This window comes from Marmota marmota, unplaced genomic scaffold (assembly GCF_001458135.2).
Source record: "Marmota marmota marmota unplaced genomic scaffold, marMar, whole genome shotgun sequence".
NCBI classification, from domain to species: domain Eukaryota; kingdom Metazoa; phylum Chordata; class Mammalia; order Rodentia; family Sciuridae; genus Marmota; species Marmota marmota.
The window spans coordinates 1251107-1276295 of record NW_025999992.1 but is presented as its reverse complement, the minus strand read 5'-3'; the positions used below and the strand labels follow the sequence as shown (position 1 = coordinate 1276295).

At 44.5% G+C, this 25189-nt stretch overlaps 1 protein-coding gene and 1 long non-coding RNA gene across 2 annotated transcripts in view; one reads left to right on the top strand and one right to left on the bottom strand.

The window, feature by feature from the left end:
• The window catches only part of Twsg1 (twisted gastrulation BMP signaling modulator 1), a 29568-nt gene extending 5974 nt beyond the window's left edge, over positions 1-23594 (bottom strand). The window contains exons 1-2 of the mRNA XM_015506041.2: positions 23430-23594; positions 4082-4181 (exon numbers count right to left, since the gene is read on the bottom strand). Of these exons, the coding sequence (XP_015361527.1) occupies positions 4082-4181; positions 23430-23552 (223 nt within the window). The 5' untranslated portion in view covers positions 23553-23594. The remainder of the gene's footprint in view (positions 1-4081; positions 4182-23429) is intronic.
• LOC125617874 overlaps positions 20372-25189 on the top strand; it is a 15773-nt gene continuing 10955 nt past the window's right edge. The window contains exons 1-2 of the long non-coding RNA XR_007348995.1: positions 20372-20523; positions 21857-21860. This is a non-coding gene — a long non-coding RNA (uncharacterized LOC125617874). The remainder of the gene's footprint in view (positions 20524-21856; positions 21861-25189) is intronic.

Sequence of the window (25189 nt, the reverse complement as noted above, 5' to 3'; positions counted from 1 at the left end):
AACAATGGACGGCTGTGCATAGTATCTTATTTTCGGTTTTTTTTTTTTTTAAAGAGAGAGTGGAGAGAGAGAGAGAGAGAGAGAATTTTAGTATTTATTTTTAGCTTTTCGGCGGACACAACATCTTTGTTTGTATGTGGTGCTGAGGATCGAACCCGGGCCGCACGCATGCCAGACGAGCGCGCTACCGCTTGAGCCACATCCTCAGCCCCTCTTTTTTTTTTTTTAAGGAAGGAAGTCTTTTTTTTTTAATAACTGTATTTTTAAATTAATTTACTTTTTATGTGATCAAATCCAGTGCCTCACATATGTTAGGCAAGCGCCCTGCCACCAAGCCCCAGCCCCAGCCCAGCAGTGTAATTTTATAGCAATGCTGCAGGGATTGGGTAAGCTACAGAGTTATAGGGCCCTGGTGAAAGTGCAGAGGACAGAGCCCTTAGGGAAGAGCATGTGGACACCAGCACAGCTGCACAGAAGACCTCTGCACATGGCCACTCGCTGCAGGGCTGTCCGAATGGGGAAAGACAGGAAGCAACCAAAGGCCCATGCACGGTAAGCGAGCACACGCCCCATGGCCAGCAGCATGGTTACAGCTGCACACAACTAAGTCTGAAAAGAGAAGAGAAGGCAAAGGGCACAGCGGTGTGTGCAGGATGAGTGCTCTGATGACAAACGCAAATGCTTATGGAGTTTTAAGGGATCACAGGTCCAGTTTCTTCAGTGAGTTCAGGCTTGGCTACCATTGTTTCACTTTCCCAGTGACCTTGCTTGAACAATAAATTATAGGGGAGGCAGGAAGTAGAGCAGAGGTGACAAAGATGGACATGAGCCCCTATCTAACCAGTGCTGTGTGTGTTTGGCTTGGTTCTCTTGTACAGGTTTCATATCCTCAAAACATAAAGCTAGCTGGGCATGGTGGTACACACCTGTAATCCCAGTGACCAGAGAGGCTGAGGCAAGAGGATCACAAGCTCAAGGTCAGCCTCAGCAACTCAGCCCATTTCAAAATAAAAAATAAAAGAAAGGGCTTGCGGGGCTAGGGTTGTAGCTCAGTGGTAGAGCGCTTGCTTTGCATGCATGAGGCCCTGGGTTCGATCCTCAGCACCACATAAAAATAAATAAAATAAAGGTATAAAAAATTTTTTAAAAAATATTTTAAAGGGGGTGTGGCTGGGGGTGTGGCCCAGTGGTTAAGCTGCCCTAAATTCAATCCCTGGCATGAGCATGTACATGCACACACACACACCAAAAAAAAAAAAAAAACCCAAAACATAAAACTAAACCAAAATGGGGCTGAGATTGTGGCTCAGTGGTACTGGGTTCGATCCTCAGCACCACATACAAAATAAATAAATAAAATAAAGTTATTTTAAAAAACCCAAAATCCGAACCAAAAGGAAACAACCCCTAAAAACTGAAAACAAATGAATACAAATAAACCTTACTTTATGTCAACATAGTCCCATAACTGCTTGGGAAATGATTCTAGATGACCTTGGAACACAGTATTTGAGCTCGCATCTTCAGGAAATATTTAAGAATCAGCAACCTTAAATTTTATTTAATCATTTCATTGATTTATTATACATAAAAGCATATATTATTATTTTAAAAGGTCAAAATAACTTTTCTAATAAATTCCTTCACACAGAAAAGGTATAAACAAAAAACAAAATCAAGCATATACGTAGGAACAAAAAAGTTCAATTTAAAAGAAGTTACAAATATAAATCAAAGAAATAAACAGTCTGTTATCTTTTTTATATTTATTTTTTAGTGGTAGTTGGACACGATATCTTTATTTTATTTATTTTTATGTGGTGCTGAGGATCAAACCTAGGGCCTCACACGTGCTAGGCGAGCGCACTACCACTGAGCCACAATCCCGGCCCAAGACTCTGTTATCTTTTTTTTTTTTTTTTTTAAAGAGAGAGAGATTTATTTATTTATTTATTTATTTTAGTTTTCGGCGGACACAACATCTTTGTTTGTATGTGGTGCTAAGGATTGAACCCGGGCCGCATGCATGCCAGGCAAGCGCGCTACCGCTTGAGCCACATCCCCAGCCCCAAGACTCTGTTATCTTAAAACCAAATTAGTAAGAACTCAAAGCAGGTCTTCCCCATGCCTATACCTGCCTATCATGCCTGCCCACTGGAAAGGGCCAGGAGAGGCCCCAGGAGCAGCCACAACACTCCCAATGTCCGGATGGCCATCTCCAACCACCATTCTTCCTGGGGCGGGGGGCAAGGCTCCAGGGGCAATCCCAGGAGTCTGGGAGGTTCTGAAGCCACAGGAACAAGCCACATCCAAAGGACTCTGGGCCTTTGTGAGGATCTGGAAAGACTCCTATTAACTAGAGATGAGGCAATTTGAAGAAAAAGAAAGAGGAGGAAGAGGAGGAGGGACGGCAGCAATCAAATAAAACACTAAATATATATATCCCAAACCCCTTCATCAAAAAAGCAAGCAAGCAAGCAAAAAGCAAATAAAACGTACTGAACCTCAGTGGAAACTGAGGGCAGAGTCAGTGCTTGGCAAATGCATGAAGAGAAAGGATTTACTGTTTATCTTGCATTTGTCTATACACCTTTATTTCAAGGTAAGCAACGGGCCTCACTGGATCAAGGGAAGCTCCACGCAGAATAGTCCCAGCTGGTGACAACTGCAGGAGCAGTTACGGAGACGGACAGTCACTGCCTCACAACTCCAGTGGGATGCCTGACCCAGCCAGTGGTCATCAGGGCAGGGGGAGACTGCTAGGTGGGAGGCCGACAGGGACCTCCACCTATCACCAAGGATGGCACTGTCACCCACTGACCAAACTAAGCATTGCCAGAAACCGAACCTCTGGTGCTGCCTGCCTGCTAAGGTGCACTCTGTGCCTCCCCACAGCGAGCCTGAACCTCACTTCCAGCTTCTAGGACAGAGTGGACAGAATAACAGGTTCAACGGCCACAGGAAGCCACCACCCAATCCAGAAGAGGTCTCCTTCCCATCAAAACAAATGGGCTCCTTCAAAAAAAGAACAGCAAAAGATGGGGACAAGCAGGAACTGTTCTAGAAAAAAAGAAACTTAAGAAACCTCAACCACCCACCACAGCAAGTGGACTTCACTTCTTGATTTGGGTAAAACAACTGCAGAAGACCTTTAGTCCATCAGTGGACTGACGTGGTGTTAGATGGCATTAAAGAAGGACTGTTCACTGGACATTGTAAGAAAAATTACTCTTTTTTTGAGATACATAACTAAAGTATTTTGGTAGTGTTGTGAAATGATGGATTTCACAATACCCCAGAAAGCAAACAGGATGAGGACGGACAGGGAGAGAGGAGCGAGCAGGTGAGGACAGACAGGGAGAGAGGAGTGAGCAAATGAGGATGGACAGGGAGTTAACTGTGCAAAAGGTTGACTGCTTCCTCCTTACAGGCTAGCAACGCTCACAGGGGCCTGCAGTTCGCAGTCCTGCAGGGTGAGCGGGTGCTCCCGGCTCCCTGTGAGGGCTGCTGAGGAGGGGGTGTTTGCACCAGGACCTGAAGGAGCCGCGGGGGTGTCCTGCCCCAGCCACGGTTCAGGTGCTCGGTTTTCCTTCTCAGCACCACCAGCAGCACTCTATCAACACACATGCACACGTTTCACTTAATATATCTTGGAAAATTTTTCTAGATGTTTCTTATAAAACACGGTTCCTAGCAACAAATATCTTCTTACAAAAAATTCAACAGTATAGAAGATTTCAAATGAAAAGCAAAAGTATCACCTCTGGGTCCCTCCCTTCCACACCCCAAGGACATGCACTTTAAATCTCCTCCCCAAACTTTTTCTATAAAAATAAAGCACATAAATGTAAATATGATCCAATACAAGCACATGTAATAGCAATGTTCCAAATGCTTATTATACCTGAGGCAACTCATTCATACACATAAAACACACTTCTGTTCTGTGAAGTCTCTCTCTTTTTCTACCGTGGTGCTGGGGATTAAGCCCAAGGTCACGCACACACCAGGTAAGAGCCTTGCCACTTGGCCACCCCCTGAGTCTCCTAAACGCCGAGCCACCGCCTGGGTGGCAACTTACCCACACAGTCACAGCACTCGTCCCAGAGGGCCCCGAGACACAGCATGCACTCCTTACAGCAGGAGCAGTTCCCCTCGCCGGGCCGGCACTGGCAGAGCTCCTAGAAGGGACAGACATTTAAAGGCAAAGTTTCAAACAACGCTATCTAATGTTATTGCTCTTTAAGAACTAACCCCCAAATCTTTACATTATAATAATTTACTCCTGATGCAACTGTTTTTCCTGGCACTGGGGACTGAACCCAGGGCCTCATGCTCGCTAGGCAGGTGTTCCACCACTTAGCCAGATTCCAGCCCTCTTGGTGTAACTTTTTATCCAACCTAATTCATATTTGCAGGAACATAAGGGCCTACAAAGTCAAGTCAATTTTTTTCTTTTGGACAGATTCAGTGAACAGATATTAGATACTTTTATCTTACTTTGAAACAAAGGAAACAATTTACTTTTTTTTTTTTTTAATATTTATTTATTTATTTTAGTTTTCGGCGGACACAACATCTTTGTTTGTATGTGGTGCTGAGGATTGAACCCGGGCCGCACGCATGCCAGGCGAGCGTGCTACCGCTTGAGCCACATCCCCAGCCCAACAATTTACTTTTATAACTTGTAACTTTAACCTCCAAACCACCTCAAAGTACCATTCAGTACATGAACAGAAAATACTTCTCAGGTATTCGATTTGTTGTTCAGATTAATATAAATGAACAGTCAACTTGTGGTGAGAGCTATAGTTTCTCAATATATAAAATGTGAATAAAGCATCTATTACAAAATGCTACTCTGAGCCCAGCATGGTGGCCTACACCTGTCATCCCAGCAACTTAGGAGGCTGAGGAAGAGGATTGCAAGTTCAAGATCAGCTTCAGCAATTTAACAAGACCCTATCTCAAAAAAATAAAAAGGGCTGGGGTGTGGCTCAGTGTTTAAGCACGCCTGGTCGATCCCCAGTAAAACACCCGCGCGCGCATGCACACACACACAGGATATTTTTAATGACCCATAATACTTTAAAACGGTGTGCTTGCTGTGGTACTTATTTACAAAGAAAGTGGAAATGACCTTCCATCTCTATATCCCCTCTTCACAAGTAGCTTCTCAGGTCCTCTCCTCTGATCAAGGGACATGTCCAGCCCCTCTGGCTTTAGGTGATCCTGAGATTTACTTTGATGGACAAATTCAGTGGAAGTGACCTCACACTAGCTCTGGGCCTCGGCCTGCAGCAGCCTGTAGTGCTAGCTGTTCCTGTGAGAGCTCCCCAGCTGTCCTGTGAAGCTGGGATGAGGACACGTGACAGGTCAGGCCACCGGAAGTCATCCTAGAGCAGCAGCCTCCACCCAGCTGGACGAAGCCCACACTGCCAACCCACAGACACAGGAGCCAAGAAACGCTTTGTTTTGAACCAGGCCCCTCTGGGTGGCTGGTCACTCCATGAGGGCTAACCATGCAGCCTGCTTTGTGAAGGAGGCCCCTGACCTGCCTCCCCCTGCCCCCAGACCATCACTCCTGAACTGAGATGGGATTCTGTAGCCTCCCGGCCCTCTTGGTTTCCCTGGCTTAAGAGATACTGGATGTATCTGTAAGAAAAACATTAAATTTTACTACTTGGAAAGAAGTAACTTATGATAAAACTGATCTTACCCTCAGGCTCGGAAGGAACTTCAGAGGTAAACTAGACCATCTTTCCATCTAAGACTAGGATCTCTTCTGTAATGTTCCTTTGACAAGTGGTCATTTGAGCCAACAGTTGATGAGGGATTTAACCCAAATAGCCTGTCACAACTTGTAATGCTCCAATAATGTTTTCCATTCTTTTTTTAGATTTTCTTGGTGGTATTGAGGATTGAGCCTAGGGGTGCCTACCACTGAGCTACATTGCATTCCTTTTTACTTTTTCTTTTGAGACAGGGTCTGGCTAACTTGCTGAGAGGCTGGCCTGAGTTGTTGTCCCCCTTCCTCAGGCTTCTGAGTGGCTGGGAGTACAGATGTGTGCCACCACTGGCTCAGTAAGTGTTTCCCTAAGTTGAACTGAAGTCTGATTCCTGGGAGATTGCTCTTTAAGCCCCCGCCACCGGCTGCCCCCAAACATACCTTCTCTCCACAAAGCCCCTCCCGCCTCTCGCCACCTGCACACCGTCTGGATCCCACCCTCCTGGGTTCTCAGAAATCATTTAGACTGTGTGACCTTTCTTCTTCCAGGCTACAAATAATTGGCACTGGTAGAAAGCAGGTGGTCACTGGCAGTTCATTCTCTTCCCAGATTGTGGAAGTGGGACGCAGATGTCTGTCAGTCCCTGAGGAGCTTCGTTGGGGGCTGATGGGAAGCTGAGTGGGGAGGCCACTCGGTCACAAGAAGTGGGGGTGGGGAGGAAAAGGCTGCCCTGCTCCTGGAGATGCACCAGTTCGCGGGTCCAGTCCTTGGAGGGGCCACTGTGCTCTAGTCCACCGAAACCGCCCTTGGTCATCAGCTCCAGCTGTCTATGGGGAGAGAGCAGCAGGGAAGTGACACTCACCCCATGAGATGCTCTCAGCACCCAAGTCACGTCCAGCCAGAGAGCCCCACTGACCCCAGCAAGGCCGTGTTCCCTCCCTGCCCGCTCGTCCTGGGTCAGGTCTCCCACAGTGTGACCCTCCCATGATATGACCTTGATTGTGCCACCAGCAAGCACTTTCTTCCTAAGGCCACCATGAAAAAACCACCACCACCACCCATCAGAGCCTAGCACAGCCAGGAGGAGCGGAGCAACCACTGGCCTGCTGGATTCTGGGCACCACCTCTCATAACTGAAGTAGCCTAAATTAGAAGGCTTGTTTGGGGTACAAAGATGCTGTTAGTAACTGTGCTGTTTTCAAACCATTTCAACAATATTTTAAAAAACTGAGACTTAGTAAAATACTACTAATAGCACATATTTTAAAAAATTAACTAGTGCCATATAACCCTTATTTCTCTAAGTCAATATGGTGCCTTTAAAATTTAAACATTGGACATAATACTATCCTTATTAATTCATCTCATTATGTTCCAGATCACTGGACTTGAGCCTGTAATTCTAACATAACATTGTTTTGCAACACTGATTTTAACTCCTTTTTTTATCTCTAGAAATCCCCTAGCTACACACAGCATTTTCAGAAATCAACACCTGCACTATTTTCTAACTAATTTGTTAGTACCACGTCAGCATTTGTGACTTATTACATACAAAGGACAACAAGTTCCCACTGAAGGTCGGGCTGCATTCCCGCACTGCAGAGGCAAGGGAACTCTGCTGGGCTGTCAGGAAGTCTCAGGGCTGGGGGGCAGCTAGTGGCAGAATGCATGCTGCGAATATGTGAGGACCCGGGTTCTAGACTCAGCACCCCAAAACCCCAAGCTCCCAACGAACACCTCCCCCAATATATAGATAAATATGAAAGTAAATAAGAAAAAGAGGGCAAAAGGGTAGGGACTCACTGAGAAGCACAGTTGTATGTCTGCACCCACCCAGCATGGGAGAAGCCCTGGCTTTGATTTCTGGCACAACAAAGCAAAGCAACACAAAACTACAAGCTTGAAGTTACTTGAAAATGTGTGACTGGTTTCTCCATGAAACCTGCCTGTTTTATCACTGGAAGGACAACATTTTTGGGGGAACATTTTTTTAAAAACACCATTAGTTAAGGATTCTGATGCTTTTTGTTTTTATAAAGGCTGCCACTTAATCGCAAGAAATAAAGCTTCCTTTAAAATTTAATGTACATTACACATAGAAATATGGCTTTACTTTTTTAACATGAGGGCAGTCTATGCCCTGCTCTGAGTGACTCCATGGTGTATAGAACAGGAGTCCTCAGGCTGTGCTTGCCCCGAGTGACCCCATAGTGTACAGAATAGCGGTATTCAGGCTGTGCCTACCCTGAGTGACCCCCTTGGTGTGTAGAACAGCAGTTCTCAAGCTCTGCCTACCCCGAGTGACCCCACAGTGTGTAAAACAGCAGACCTCAGGCTATGCCTGCCCTGAGTGACCCTGTGGTGTACAGAACAGCAGTTCTCAAGCTCTGCCTGCCCTGAGTGACCCCTTGGTGTGTAGAACAGCAGTTCTCAGGCTGTGCCTGCCCTGAGTGACCCCTTGGTGTAAGGAACAGCAGTCCTCAGGTTGTGCCTGCAACCCCTTGGTATGTAGAACAGCAATTGTCAGGCTGTGCCTGATCTTGAGTGATTCCATCTAGTAAAGCACTAGTTTGCCATGAGCTACTCAGTTTTGAGTAAAAGTGTCAAGGCAGAACGATTCCACACCTTGTTGGTACGAGTAAATAGCCACCATCTGCCACCATAAGGCACAAATTGATAAATGTGCCAACTTACCAAACTCAGGAGCACCTGGACACGTAAACCTCCCAAATCACATAAACCTCACCAGATGTGAACCCCTCACTCAAGGCCCATAAAGAAGAAGCCCAAGATTAGACAGCAACACTTTCACCCCGTCCCCGTATCACTAGTCACAAGCCTTGCTCAGGAAAATTGATACAGTAAACAACCTCTGATTTCCTACCCTCCTAGAACTTCAGCAAAGTGCAGTTTCTCCTGCCCGTGATCACCACGTATGGCCCACTCCAAGCTGACACCTCCACCAGACACCGAACCTGCAGTCAGGACCCTTGCCTAGAGCACATCCTGGGCTTTCTGTGCCCTGAAGACGTCCATTGGCTGGTTCCTGGTCTTATCTGACACCTACATAGCTGCTCTCGGGCCTTCTAACCCCACGTGGTTACCCTAACCCTTTCTTAGCCTTTCTGTAATCTAGTACACGATTGTGTTAAGTGTGACGTGTGACTTGAATGTTAAAGATATTAGAAACTGAGATTGGAATAAAAGAACCTGATTGGTGGCTTGTGATCACCAGGTGACCCATGCCTATTGAGTGAACTGCCACTGGTGAGAGAGGCGTAACCATGAATCTGCTGTTACGTGATGTCTACATGTGGACAGACACCAACGTGTTTGGTCTGTTAATGACACAGCACTCTCATAACACTTGACTAATATTTCTCCTTCTTTCTGCCTTACTGTAGGTAAGCTTAAAAAAAAAATCTTTGTCTTAATAAAAAAAATTAATCAGATAAAATTTAGCAATGTGAGTGAATAAGCCCCAAACATGAGCAGCACCTCACAGCTCCTGGAAATGTGCACTTCAGATCTGGACATGGGAACAAGCCCCCAGCCCAACCTCCTGGTGAGCATCTAAGCCTTTTCCACTCTCAAAAGCACTTCTCACTTTGCAGGAGAAAACATAAACAAGTTCACAGACGGCTTCTTGATCTCAAAAATCTCTCTGCAAATCAAGAAAGCAAAAATAGACTGTGATCATTTGCTTTCCAAAATTCTGTTTTTAAAGCAGGAAACACACTGAAACCCTGAATTTGCACAGGTAAGTAATTATGGGGCAGCAGGAGTAGCGCACCACACGATTCCCTCCTCCACCCCTGCATGCCTCGGAACATAGCTTGACTGACTAACAACTGGTCATAAACACACTTGGAAACACACACTGCAAGTGTTTTCACGGCAAGCAAACTGTGGCTAGGAGGAATGTTCCTAAATAGAGAAAATATTTGTAAAGTGTTTTGAACTCAAGTATTGGAAATACAAACATCAACAACAAAAATACTAAACAAACAAAAAAAAGACCCCAATAATAAACTTGAAATGTAACTGCTGAATCAAGGATTATGGAAAAGTACAAAAGTACTCCATTTAAGACATGTGCCAAGGACATGCCACCTCTAGCTGCTCCAGTTAGGAGGACAAGTGATCTTCTATGAGCAGCAAGGTGGATAGAACAGGAAGCAAGCCTGGGGGCTGGCGGTGCCTTCCAGCTCCCTGCCAGGCTGAGGCAGGGTCATTTGAGCCCAGGAGTTGGGGTAGCCTGGGCAACATGATGATACTCCCTCTCAAAACAAGACACCCCCAAAACAAAAACAAAACAAACAAACAAACAAAAACTAAAGCTTTTTTTTTTTTCTTTTGGTGGTGCTGGGGATTGAACCCAAAGCCTTGTGCTATATCCCCAGCCAAAAACTAAGGCTTTGCAAAATTAAAAAAAAAAAAATTTTTTTTGAAATTATAAGATGTTGAGAAATATGTACAAGGGTAGAAGATGGGAACAAAACAATCAGATGCATCCCATGCTGATGAAGTCTCAGGACTTTCCAACAAAATAATGATTACACATATCCTGATCTAAGAAAAATAAGCATCTCACTATCATGAAAATTTGTCAACATAACTTAAGAGCTGTGCAACCCACTGTGCCAAAAATTCAGGAATAGTCCTTAAATTGTGAATCCCTCCCATGTCTGGCCATCTTCTTCTTTAGGACACTCTCTAACACTCTGCCAGCTTCCATTTCATCCTTACTGTCTTTCAAAGTCTCTACTTAACAGAAAATACAGTAGAGCTGAGACTAGGAAATGTATTTATACATTTATCCAGCTCCACTACGGCTCACCTTGGGTCCCGCTCAGTTGAATGGAACATCTGATCAAACCAAACACCAAGTTCACAGAAGTCCAAAATAAAGACTGATTCAGAGCTTCCAATATTGACACCCACCACTGCCCTCAGGCTCTGGAGGGATTCCACTTACCACTTACAGACACGTGCTCAGAGTTGACATGCACTATTTTGAACCTCATAAAGCTCAAATTAAGGTAGTTATTATTTTCATTTTTCAAATGTAAATGACAACATTTATAAATCACCATTCCATTACTAAGTGGCTGGGACCGATCCCAGTGATGGTTAGATCTCCCTGTTTCTTTAAGAAGAATAAAGCTCACTCCTCATTAACATTTCAGTAACTCCTGCTGTCACTCTTTCCTGGAGATCAGGAGCCCAGTGACTGCCTCAGTTTGTCCTGCAGGCTGTGTAATCAGGCCCTTTTTCAGGACCAGCCCTGCAAACACCTGGAGGGCTGCTGCCCAAATCCAGGAGAGGGTGAGGCTGGCTGACCTGCAAGGCCAGGCACTTGGAACGCAGTGCTCGACGCCCCTGACGCCCCTTCACTCCTCTCATCTAATGAAGCAGCATCTGCTTCCCCAGTGGCTTGGGGCTCCAAGGCCACACTACCTCAGTTGGTCGGCCGTGACACTGGCTCTTCCTCCCACGCTGCTCTTGCATGTCAGAGCTGGGGTGCCATGGGAAGCGTTATGCTAGATGCTCTTAAGGTTGGCGACCATGTAAAGAATTTCATTCTGAATGCCACAAGATAGAAATTTTATGTAACAATCCAATTGACTTTGGAGAGGAATCTTATTCCATATACAAATTACATTCTAGGGAGATATCTATGCAAAACACATTTTCTGGGGAGATTGATTTAAGACTAGATTATGAGAATGTTTACTGTACAAATTTCTAGGTGAGACAGGGAAGCTAATAACCTGAGGAAGGATCTTGTTTATTCTGAGGCTCGGTTTTGGCAAACACTGAACTCTCTAACTGTTGCCAAGACCTGATGTGTTCTTCACAACAGAGAAACACTGGAAGCAAAAGAGCAAATGACCTGGATGTCCAGGGTGGGGTTTCAAGTCCTAGCCCAGAGTGGCAGCGTGTGACACTGACTCTCAGCTGCTCAGGCAGGAAAGGACTGGTATTGCTGGACTCTCCCTCAAAGATGTTGGCATCCAAATGAGATAAAGAATACCAAATGCTCTGGTGACCCAGCAGTCTCACGCCCGGGTATCTACCTGGCGAGAACAACCTACAGGCCCACACAAAGACTGAACAGGAAAGCAAGAACCAGCTTCACTCTCTCATGACCACCAGCGGCCTGGCTGCTGCAGCAATCCCAGTTCATCTGATGGTAAATGAATGAACGATGAGACACACCCCACCAACGGGGCACATGCACCAACAAAAAGGAAAGCACTCCCTGATACAGCAGCCACACAGAAGAACCCGAAAGCATTCTCCAAATGAAAGAAGCCAGACAGAATCCACAGGATTCCAAAAAATACATAAAATTCTGGAAACAAACAAATACATAAAATTCTGGAAAAAAAAACAAAACTGTTGGGACAAATGTCAGATCTGTGGTTGCCAGGGCAGAGGCTGGGAGAGGAAGGAGGGTGCAACTACAAAGGGGTGCAGGGCTGAGCACAGTGGTGTATACCTGTACTCCCAGCTACTGGGAGGCTGAGGCAAGAGGATGACAAGTTGGAGGCTAGCCTTAGAGAGACTTTCTCCAAATAAAAAATAAAGGCTGAGGATGTGGTTCAGTGGTAGAACACCCCTGGGTTAGGGTTCCAGTACTGCAAAAAGGAGGGAGCCATGAGAACCTTTTATAGGGTTGAAAATCTTGTCTATCTTGACCTTGGTAGCATTTATATGAGTATATGTTTGTCAAAAATCATAGAACTATACCCCTAAAGAGGGAATTGTACAGCATGTGGATTATACCACAATAAACATGACCGAAAAAGGGAAAAAAACAGTGCTCTGGGAGATCAGGGAATACCTTGTTTCATTCTGAAAGTCCAGTAACGGTACACTGTAGTTTAGCCATTAGTTTTTTTGTTTTGTTTTGTTTTTGTTTTTAATAAACCTGAACTGTAAAGCACAGAACTTACCTAAATGCAAAACTTATCTAAACTCTTCTGTTGGTACAACAGAAAACAATGCAGAAAGCAGGTCTCTGAACTCAGAGCTTTTAAAAATCTACACAAATACTATTTTTAAAACAAAGAAACACAAAACAATCCAGATGAAAAATACTAGTGGCAAAGGTTGTGTATACACTACAACTGTTAGTCACCTCAACAGAATCCAAGTCTGGGTTTGGAGAACAGGACTACGAATGGCTACTTTTTCCGTGTTTTCTGAATTTTTGAGTAGCAATTATTTTACAAGGGCAAACATTTAATTTGCTTGTATCGTATATGACTTCTTAAGATAGCAAGGTACACAAGAACACAGACTGCGATCCTCATTTGTGAGACGAGGCAAACTCCCAGTGTTCACAGTATCTCGACCTCAGTCAACAGGAAGGTGGTCAGTGGGTGAGCATGCTGGTCACATCTGCACTGCGGCTGCTGCACACTTTCACAGGCCCAACAGGCATGTAACAAAGCATCCTTCCAGAATTAGCCCTCACTCAAGAACCAACAGCTGCCACCAGGCTCTAACACATCTGCTTGCCATTCTAAGACTCTGAGGAAGACATCAAGCAAACCTTCAACCTGGGGCAGAAAACCAACCAACCTCCATCGCATTGTTCTTCAAAATCCTCTCTGTAAACTCTGCCCTGAAAATAACCAGCACTTAAGTGAACCAGCTGGGAAAAGAATCCATCCTCCTGGCTAAATGCAGGCGCACAGGAGCTTACACAAGCAGGTCGAAGACCTGACTGTATCGACTGGCACCATTTCTTGCACAAACCTAGCAAAAGAAACTAAAGGTGAAAGTGAAGTGCCCCATGCATTTCTCTAAAATTACCCAGTGCATAAGGTGGGGCAGGTCCAGATGGGATGGATCGATCACATGTAGATCACTGCCCAAGCTCGGGGTGGAAATCAGCTACTTACAGTCTTCCCTCTTGTGTAAGTGTGAACATTTCCACATGCACCAGTGAATCCTAGTCTTTAACACATCAATCCAACAGGTGAAGTGGTCGGTGAAAATGTACCTTGACCACTACTTGTACACCTTAGCAGGGATTCCAGCTGGTGAAATAAGAGGGGGAAGCAGTGATGCATTCCTCCTTGAATTTCACGAGGCTGGACACTGACTGCTTTTGTGTGTTCCAAGACTTCCACGAAGGTCACCTGAAGCAGAGCAGGGCAACGGGGCTCGAGGCATGGCTTTCACAGGCAGAAACATGCGATTGGGAACAGCACAGGCAACTAACACCATGCATATAGTAGGAAGGCACTTCCTACTATGAGCCAAAAGTATTAGTGGTCAGTGACAAGTCAAGCAACTGCCATGGAGTAATGTGGAGTATAATCTGCATTAAGGAGAAAGGAAGAGAAGGGAATATGGGAGAGAGAGTCAACTTTTTAGTTCATTGTAATTAAGAAAACTTTAAAGATTCCTGAACTATTTAAAATTTTAACCTAAGGAAAAATATACTTTTTAAAAAATATTTGCATTCTTTTATTTATGTATTCATTCATTCATTCATTCCAATCAGTTATACATGACAGCAGAATGCTCTTCAATTCACTGTATACAAAAAAGCACAATTTTTGATGGAAAATACATTTTTAAAACTAGAATCATTAAAAAGAAATAAAGCATTCTGAAATTCTAACATTCTTTAGAAAACTTAAGATTAAATAACTAATTTTAGAATGAGAAGGCCGGTGTCAACGTAGCACAGGGGAGTGCTGCGCACATCTTCAGAGGACCAGCACGTGCTGAGGTGGTGCCCTGGGGCCTGGAAACCAGGCTGAATGTTCCCATGAGATGAGCATAAATATTAGCCAAAAGCACTTAAAACTCAACTTGGGCTTTTCCACACTTAAAATAAAATGGGCCTGAAGATTACCAGGGGCTTATGGCTTGGGTATGGAATGTCCCCCAAAGCCATCATGGTCCCTACCTTGGCAGTATGGGAAGGTGGGAGACCTCTGGCGGGGCAGTGGGAGGAAGCTGGGTCACTGGAGGCATGCCTGCAAAGGGGTCACTGAGACTCTGGCCTTCCCTCTCTCTTTGCTTCCAGGCCACCAGGAGGTGAGCAGGCCTCCTCTGCCTGTGAAGTGCTGTGTTGTCCTAAGGCCAAGCAATCACCAATCGAAACCTCGTACCATGAGTCAAACGAACCATTCTTCCTTTTAAGTTGATCATCTCAGGCATTTTGACACAAGAATGGAAAGCTGGCACACTATAGAGCATAATACCAATCCAAACTTTAAAGTTCTTTTTATAAAAGCACCAAAATAGTAAAGATCTTGTTAGAAGAAAAATCCTACATCACCAATTATTTTTCTGAAACAAGATTAGCTAAACCACTCATTATGTGAGCAAGGGGTACACCAAGACAACAGTTTTATTTTCTTGATATTTAAAGTTTCCCATCAGAAGCACAAAATAAATATTTACATAGGGACCACCCTTATGCATAGCAACCTGAAGGAGTGGCAGGAATGACTACTGCCCTGCAACTGTGCTGGTCACAAATATTTACACAACTATGAGCTTCCAGGGAAACTTTCTGCTTATTTCATGAGTGTAGAAAGGTCAACACACACACACATGTTCTACTGTATCCTCACAGAACATCCTTTCATCACTACAGAGGCTGTAAACCAAACCAGTAAAAAGAGACTCTAAATTCTCTAAGAGGCAAGTTTCCTTTATGCTGCTCATGTGTTGCTTCTTTGTCTTTAGTGCTTCATCTTCCCCCTTATGTCTGTCCTTTCTGTCCATAATTAAAGCAAGCTTAAGGGAAAGCTATTATCATCTGAAACGCCTTGTGAAAGGTGGATTTTAACAAGGACCCCAGTGTGGCAGTGAGAGCAAGGCTGCACCAATTCCTAACCTCTTCAGGGCCTCTGACCACTCTGGAAACCCCCTGAAGGCTACAGACCTTCTCCCAGGACACTGCACATACGCAACCTGAATGTAATTCCCAGGAATCCCCTGAAGCCACCAAGAGGTCCAAAGACAAACCCCAGTTAATAACTGTTGGCATATGAAATAAAAATACCTAATCTGCTCTTTAACTGAAGAGACCAGGGCTAGAAGAGGGTGTTAAAGTTGGTTTCCATTAGACCAGTCAGGCTGCCCCCATGCTAAAGCAAAAAGATGGGAACCAGGCACCTGTGGGCCATCTACCTGCCACCAAGCACAACAAGGAAAGCAGCCAATCAACACAAGCAAGCAAATCAAACTACCAGCGCATTCTCCAGGGAAACAACCAGCCTCAGAGAGGGGGGACACACTCCTGGATTAGGGGCTTCCCCACCCAGGTGAGCCCTCCTGCCTGTAAAGCCCTGCAAACATACAGACTTCCCATTTACAAACAAAGATCTGAACAGGGTGCGGGGATAATACACTTAGGAAAGATGGTTCTGGGACACTGGATATTCATATACAAAAGACGGGAGTTGGAACCACCTCACAGCACATATCTGACTGAGCCCACACTAACTAGACCACAGCCCTGAATGCACAAGCTGTGGCTATAAAGCTCTTGGAAGAAAAAAATGTATATGAACAAACCTTTATGACCCTGGATGAGGCACAGCTTCTTATATATAACATCAAAAGCACAAGCAACGACAACAACAAAATGTTAGATATGTTAGACTTCATCAAAATTAAAAACTTAGCTGGACAAAGTGGTTCATGCCTGTTATCCCAGGCACTTGGCAGGCTGAGGCAGGAGAATGTTAAGTTCGAGGCCAGCCTGGGCAATTAATGAAACCCTGTCTCAAAATAAAAATTTAAAAGGCACCTGAGAGTGCGCTTGCCTAGCATGTGTGTGACCCTCGGTTCAATTCCCAGCACCACAAAAGGAAAAACAAAACAAAACAAAAACAACTAAACTAAAACTTCTGTGCTACAAATGATACCAAAGGAAGGTAAAAATACAACCCGTAAAATGAGAGAAAATATTTGAAAATTCTGTCTGATAAGGTACTTGTAGTCAGAACTCTTACAACTCAACAACAAAAAAAGACAATCTAATTAAAAATTGGCAGAGATACTGAATAGCTATTTCTCTGAAGAAGATAAACAAATGGCCAATCAGCATGTGAAACAATGCTCAGCTCCCTGGCAGGAAGGACGCACAGATCACAACATCACAGACTGAGCCGGTGACCCTCAAAGATAAGGTGACCCTCAAAGATAAGCGTAGGTAAGGCTGAGGGTCGGATCCTCACCCAGAGTAGCCACTTTGAAAACCCTCATTGGGGGGGGGGGCTAGGGTTATAGCTCAGCGGTAGAGCGCTCGCCTAGCACATGCAAGGCCCTGGGTTTGATCCTCAGCATCACATATAAATAAATAAATAAATAAATAAATAAATACAGATATTGTGTTCAACTAAAAATAAATATTACAAAAAAAAGAAAACCCTCATTTCCTCAAACTGTCACCACGGGATGCAGCAACTCCACTCCTAGGTACACACTCAAGAGAAAGAAGACGGTACACGGAGGACTGGGGATGTAGCTCAGTGGTGGAAGGCATGGCTAGCAATCCCCAATACTGGAAAAAAGAGATATCCATTCAAAAATTCATACATGATTGCTCACAGCAACATTATCCCAAACCAAAAAGGAGAAACAACCCAACTCTCCACAGTACCTGACGAAGCACTGCAATATGCTACACTGTGGGTGGACCCCCCAACAGGATGATCAGAGACAGGAACCAGGCGCAGCAACACTCTTGGACTCGAGTGTATTCAACACCCCAAAGAGTCTTGTATGGGGGGTGGGGGGACAGGAAATGACGGGTGTGATGTCCTGTGTGTGGGATGTCTTTCTAAGGTAATGACAATGTTCTAAAATTAGATCGTGGTGATGGCTGCACAACTCTGCGCACACCAAACACCACTGGATCAGATGTGTGCACAGGGGGATTTTATAGTGTGAATTACATCTCAACAAAATTGTCTTAAAAAGATCTGACCCAGATGGATCCTTCCATCTTCAACACACACTAGTCAGCCTTCCAGAAGAAAAAGCATGCACACACGCGCACTTGACAGTCTTCAGCTCAACTGAGCCCCATGAGGCTGGCCAGGATTCTGTAGGGTGCGTCTCACCGTGTCAAGGACAGAGAGGTGGCGGGGAGGCTCCCAGGAGAAATAACCAACCAAGTCCCACACAGAGAGCAGGAAACAAGCTGGACTGACCTTTCACCAGCAACGTGGGATGCCAGCAGGATAGACACTCAGGCAGACCCTCCCCGTGTGTGACCCGAGAGGAAACTCCACTCCCAGCTGGCAGGACCACCCAATGGACTTCCCACACAGCCCACTGAGCAAGCCACCTGAAGGCACCTCACGACAAGATGAGGGCAAACATTTTAAAAAGGACAAGATACGGAATCTAAAACAGAGAGACCAACTGGGGAGAACGACGGGAAAGTCAGAGCCCCCCAGAGTCCAGAAACATCAAGACTGAGACTCCACGTGGGAGGAAGATGGATCATGAGTTTAAAACACCCAAGGAATCATCGGCTGATGATGCAAGACAAAGAAGGACAGTTAGCAACTGGAGACAGAGCTCCTCAAGTGAAAGCGAGCAGCAGCCAGCAGTCCAGGCTCCCGCGATCTTCAGACCGCAGAGCGCTAACTGCGGAACACACCTGAACAAAACTGGGAAGACACAAACACAGCCACAGAACCCAAGCACAAGGGTAGTTACTGCCACAGGAGCACCCAAGTGCCGGACACAGCCCAGTGACCACACGGGCAGGCCTGGCTGCTCCCGCTGCTTGGCAGGTGAGGAAACAGAGACACTGAGACGGACTGACTTGCCCTGGGCACAAGGCCAGCAAGTGCAGCGCTGCCCTCACCATCACAGCAGGCTGTCTCCAGAGCAGAGATCTAGCAACTCCACAACAGGAGTGAAGTCGGGAAATAACCCAGTACCCTCGGCTTACGCTGCTCTCCAGAGGTCAGGCCAGGAGTAAAAACGCTGAGGGCAGCATTCGCATATATGAGGAAATCGCAATTCTTGGCTTTCTATGACATGATGTGTGGCAAGGATTGCCTGAGACTGTAGCCCTGATAAACCCTCCTTTCTCTATGCTCCCTGGAGGGGAAAGTACTGGGGATTGACGCCAGGGGTGCTCTACTTCTGAGCCAAATCCCCAGCCCTTGTTTTTTATTTTGGGACAGGGTTTTATTGAATTGCCCAGGCTGGCCTCAACCTGGCCATCTTCCTGCCTCAGCCTCCTGGGTAGGTGGGATCACAGGTATGTGCCACTGTGCCTGGCTGCACTGTTCTTAAAAATTGTACTAAATTTTTTCTTGTTGCTAAAAATTAGAATTTTTAAAGGGAAGAATGGGACTATTAATATCCTCTTATATCAGAAATCAGAACAGAGCAGAAAGGCTTAAATACATTGTAGAAATTAAAAAGGAAACCAGAGATAAACTTGAAACAGTGAGGAAACCACTGAGGGCAGGGGTGGGGGTGGGTGAGTGAGATACACCCTCATCTATTATAGCAGAAAAGCAGTTTTAGACACACAATCCCTAGAATTGAAAAATCAAGAAATGGTAGTAAAAGTTTAGTATTTCATCACCTCGGTAAAAATCACAAACAGAAATGAAAATAGAAGTAGCTAAAACATTAAAAGTGGATCTCCCTTTGTAACAGGAGGAGGAGTAGGGAGAACTGGATCCAGAGATTTTTTGCTGTGTATTCTTCTGAAAATTTAACAACTTACTACTACAATTTAAAAAACAAATATCTGACATACAGTAGTTGGTTTTTTTTTTTTTTTTTTTTTTTTTAAAGAGAGAAGGAGGTGGGGGGAGAGAGAGAGAGAGAGAGAGAGAGAGAGAATTTTTTAATATTTATTTTTTAGTTATCGGCGGACACAACATCTTTGTTTGTATGTGGTGCTGAGGATCGAACCCGGGCCGCACGCATGCCAGGCGAGCGCGCTACCGCTTGAGCCACATCCCCAGCCCAAGTAGTTGGTTTTTTCTTTAGAGCTGCATGGAACCAGGAGAACACCAAGCCATCCAGCCCGCCCCTTTCCCAGGTGAGTGGCTAATGGGCTGTCTTTTCCACAGGTGGCCACAGGATTGTGTCCTGTCCTCATGCTTCCTGACAAAGTGACACTGTTGCTCCTCCATGGAAAGGCAGAGGCCCAGGGCTGGGGATATAGCTCAGTTGGTGGAGTGGTGGCCTTGTGTGCACAAGGCCTCGGGTTCAATCCCCAACACCACAGGTGAGGCCCACATCCTCTCTACCTATAGCATTTGTGATCCAGGATGTGAGGCATCGCGCTGCTTCAGTGGAGAGCACATGCAGAAGGCCCAGGCAGGGAGGGAGCGAGGGAGTCTGGGGTGTGGAGGAATGCCCAAAGGATATTTCTAGCTCAGGTGTCAGATTTTGTGAGCACTCAGATTTTGGATGTCCAGTACAGTGAACAGCCGTCAGTCACACATAGGTATTTTAATTAAATTGGGTAAAATTTAAAACTTGGTGTTCCAATCACACTAGTGACACTTCATTTGCCACATGCACCTAGCTCCCACCAACTCGACAGGGCAGGCCTGGTGGGTAATGCTGCCTCAACTCCAGTAAAGGACCTCACAAGAGGCCAGCTCTCCCCCTGCCCTGCTCAGAAAGAAATGCCTCCGCAAAATAAATGCTGAGCTCAGTCACTGGTTCTTGGGGTGATCTATCACACAGCCATAGTGAAAGGAACACAAGGGAACTGGGGGTCCAATCGTGAGGACATCTGCCAGAGCTCCGAAGTGCAGTGAAAGCATGTCCCAGGTCAGTGCTCAGAGTGTGACTGAACAGAGGAAGAGCAGAGGAAGTCCCCGCCCCACACAATCTGCAACCCCAAGCACCCGCCAAGCACCAGAAGGCCTGGGTCTGCTACTCCAGAAAAAGAGTCACCACTTCCTGCCTGAAGAGCAGCCGCAGCCTCAGAATATCAGCCCTGTGCATCAGACAAAACTCCAATCCTAGCTTCTTTCACAAGAGTCTTATTTACTAGTCCAGTTTTTATACTTGCATAAAATTCTTTACTTTTTGAAATATTTTGTAAATCTTAAAACTTTCAAGCTAAAAAAGTTTTTTTAAACAAACAAACAAAAGCCTTACAGAGTATTTATCAACATTAACCCAAAGCTTTCTCTTTTAAACTTTCCTTACAAAGAAAAGTATTTTAAAGTACCATTTTTAATTACTGGAACTAATGGAAACTTGGAGTGCCAAAAAACGAAAACAACCTGAGGTTCAAGTGAATCTCCCCTAACCCCCAGACACAGTAATGGTTCCAAGACCTTATTTTCAACGATGAATGACAAAGGTATGCTGAATGACCTGGAAGGGGCAGAGCCCATCTGACCGCAGCACAAAGCCAGTTGCTGTGCAGATGACAGAACCTGCCACCTCAGAAGCTCCAGCTGCATTCTGGTCTCACAGCTGGGTGTCAGAGAGTCTGACCTGCCAGAGACACGCAGCAGAATCACACACCAATAAAAGAAGGGCAGCCCACAGCCAGGATGCGCTGACTGCTGACGGCTGCCTCCTCACGTCTCCTCTGTCCACACTTGAACATGTCCACAGGAAAAAGTTAAAGCCAGACAACAAGCAAATTCTTCCAGGTAAACATTCTAATTTGAAACACGAAGAAGGGTTATCATGGTATGAGAAGACTCAAAACACCAGAAAGAAGCACGCAGTGCCTCTGATCTATAACTACCACCCCAGTAAGGACCACCACGCTGCAGAGCTGGCTGAACCACACTTCACAAGGAATGCTAACAAAGGTACAGCATCCTGAACATGAACTGCTCCAAATTGTGAAACTGGCTGAGTACCAGAATGATGCCACAAGTGACACTTCACCTGCCTCAGGTGCTGGGTCACAGTCAAAATGCAGGTGCTCTAAAAAAAGCACATAAAGTTACCTTCAGACTCTGTGTATAAGTAAGGTTTACATGAAACAAATGCACTTCATGCTTAGATTTGGGTCCCATTTCAAGATACCATTAGGTATATGAAAATATTCTAAACTCTGTAACAAAGTCTGAAATCTGAACCAGTTCTGGCATTTTAGATAAGTCTACTCAACCTACAAGCACGGTTACTAAATTTCTTAGCCCACAATCAATAACAAGAAGGGAGACTAATAAAGACATACTCAAGGGCTGGAGATGTGGCTCAAGCGGTAGCGCGCTCGCCTTTGAGAGAGAGAGAGAGAGAGAGAGAGAGAATTTTTTAATATTTATTTTTTAGTTCTCGGTGGACACAACATCTTTGTTTGTATGTGGTGCTGAGGATCGAACCCGGGCCGCACGCACGCCAGGCGAGCGCGCTACCGCTTGAGCCACATCTCCAGCCCATCACTCTCTCTTTAAAAAATAAAAAAAAAATTAAAAAATAAAGACATACTCAAAATGAAAAGGCTATTGTTAGTCTAATGGGAGAGGGAACAAGAGACGAGCCAGAACGTTCAGCGGAAGGCTGCAGACTTGGAGTCAAGCCAGATCAGGTCCCTCAAGTACTTACTCCCTATATGAACCCTGCCAAGTTATGGAGCCTCTTTTCTCCTCAGAGAGAGAGAGAGAGCAGTACCTAGGGTAGTGGGCTTGGCTTGATGACCAGAAGAGTCCATGTTAAAGTATCCTGGATGCAGAGTCTCTAATCCCAGCCAACACTTGCCTGCAACCCATGAGATACACTGAGGCAGAACTACCAAGCTGAACTGCTCCCAGGGTTCCAGTCTCAGAAATTTCAAGAGAGAATGAGTATTTACTCCACTAAGCTACTATGTTTTGAAGTACTTTGTTATACTGCAATACAAAATGATATATTACACTTAGGGAACAATGTTTCTATTAGTTGAGCTGCTAAATTTTTTTTCTAAACATAGTCTTTGAGTCTCTTTGCAATTAAATATTAGATTACATAAGGGAATCCTGAAATTCACCTGAAAAAGATGCTCATCACCTTATAACAGCGTGTTTACAAAGCAGGATATCAGGGGCTGGGGTTGTGGCTCAGAGGTAGAGTGCTCTCCTAGCATGCACGAGGCACTGGGTTTGATCCTCAGTACCACATAAATGTAAAATAAAGATATTGTGTCCACCTAAAACTTAAGAATAAATATTTTTTAAAAAAGCAGGATATGAGACTCAGTATTGAATTTAATTATATTTTATGGTACTGGGGATTGAACCCAGTTTTACCATTGATCTACATCCCAAACCCCTTTGCTTATTTGTTTTATTTTGAGACAGGGTCTCACTAAGTTGCCTAGGCTGGCCTAGAACATGCAAACCTCCTCAGCCTCCCAAGTAATTGGATTATAGGTGTGCACCACTGCACCTGGTAGTACTGAACTTCTTAAATTCTACAGTGCTTGTGTGCAACATATGACAGAGGTAAAAATCCAGAGTGCACCATAGTTTAGCACCTCAGGCCCAATGCCACATCATATACACACTATCTGTCTACTGTTTTTCAGCTTTCTTTGTGTTTTTGTTGTTGTTTTAGTTTTTGGTGGACACAACATCTTTATTTTATTTTTATGTCGTGCTGAGAATCGAACCCAGCGCCCTGTGCATGCCAGGCGAGCGAACTACCACTTGAGCCACATCCCCAGCCCCTTTATTATGTGTTTTAACATTAACAGAGGACTCTTGGTCCTACCTGAATGAGGCATTTGCTGACGTCACTAGCACACAGTGCTTTGTTGCAGCTCAGTGACCCAGGGAGCCACATCAGGAGTGTCAGGAAGGCTAGCATAAGCACAGCAGCATGGTGTGACTTCATGATGCTTCAGTGAGATGAAGGCGGATCAGTACTCCCAGGAAGCTACACAGACAGACAAGCAGTTGATTCAAAGGTGAATGGCAGGGTAAAAGACAAGTACTGAAACGGAAATCAAAATGAACCAAAACTGGTTGTTTGTGTAAAAATACTTTGAATGATCATTTCAAAATCATCCCAATGAAAGATTAAACATTCAAAAATTAAACTATATATTTTTAAATATATCTTTATTTTATTTTTAAATTTTTTATGTGGTACTGAGGATCAAACCCAGTGTATCACGAATGAAAGGCAAGTGCTCAACCACTGTGCTACAACCCCAGCTCTAAACTATATCTTAATAATGTCTTGATAGCCATCTTCAAAAACCTATCATACAGAACCTACCCAGAAATGGTGACCTCGAAAGTGACCAAGTCTAAATTCTTAGTAACCAGAAAGTTCAACACTCAATCAATGAGTTTCAGTACTATGCTGCTATTATTCAACTTTGATTTCAGGTCCATTATTCAACTTCAAACCCACATAAAAATTACTAATGTTATAATATAATTTTAAAAACACTGAACAAGATTTTTTTTTTGGTGGGGGGGTGAACCCAAAGCCTCTTGCATACAGGGCAAGCACTCTACGTCTGAGCTACATTCCCAGCCCCAATTTTAAAATGTTTAGAATCAAAACAAACTTGTAGGTGGAAATTATTCTAATGATTATTTATGACCATCTTGCTTTATCTCTCTTATTTTTGTGTGTGTGTTTGCTTGACTTTTTTTTATTAGAGCTTTATAGTTATACATAATTAAAGGGTTTCACTTTATCTCTTAAGAGAATAAAGAAGCTCAATGAAAGGAGTCCAGTCCGAAGTCATTCCTTAAATAATTGAACCAATAACAAAGGGGGCAGTAAATTATTAATTGCATTAAGAATGCTGAGTAATCCCAGCAGCTCGGGAGGCTGAGACAGGATGACTGCATGTTCAAAACCAGCCTCAGCAATTCAGCAAGACCCTGTCTCAAAATGAAACATAAAAAGGGCTGGGGAGGGGCTAGAGTTGTGGCTCAGTGGTAGAACACTTGCCTTGCACATGTGAGACACTGGGTCCAATCCTCGGCACCACATATAAATAAATAAAGGTATTGTGTCCATCTACAACTAAAAAAAAGGAGGGGGGGGCTGGAGATGTGGCTCAGTGGTTAAGCACCCCAGGGTTCAATCCCATACCAAAATAATAATAATAAATAAAATAAAAAATTTATTTTGTGGGCTGGGGTTGTGGCTCAGAGGTAGAGAGCGCTGGCCTAGCGTGTGCAAGGCCCTGGGTTCGATCCTCAGAACCACATAAAAATAAATAAAAATACTGGGGAAACACACCTTAATGTCATTCCTATTCTATTTTATCTATAAGATGGAGATTAAATAAATAAATAAATAAATAGTATTATGTTCAAAAAATCTATTTTGTTAGAACCATGGATTCTTAACTTATTAAGAAGACACTACAGGGGCCTGGGGCTGTAGCTCAGTGGCAGAGCGCTTGCCTTGGATGTGGGAGGCACTGGGTTCGATCCTCAGCACCACATAAAAAATACACAAATAAAATATAGGCATGCTGTCCATCTACAACTACAAAAAAAAAA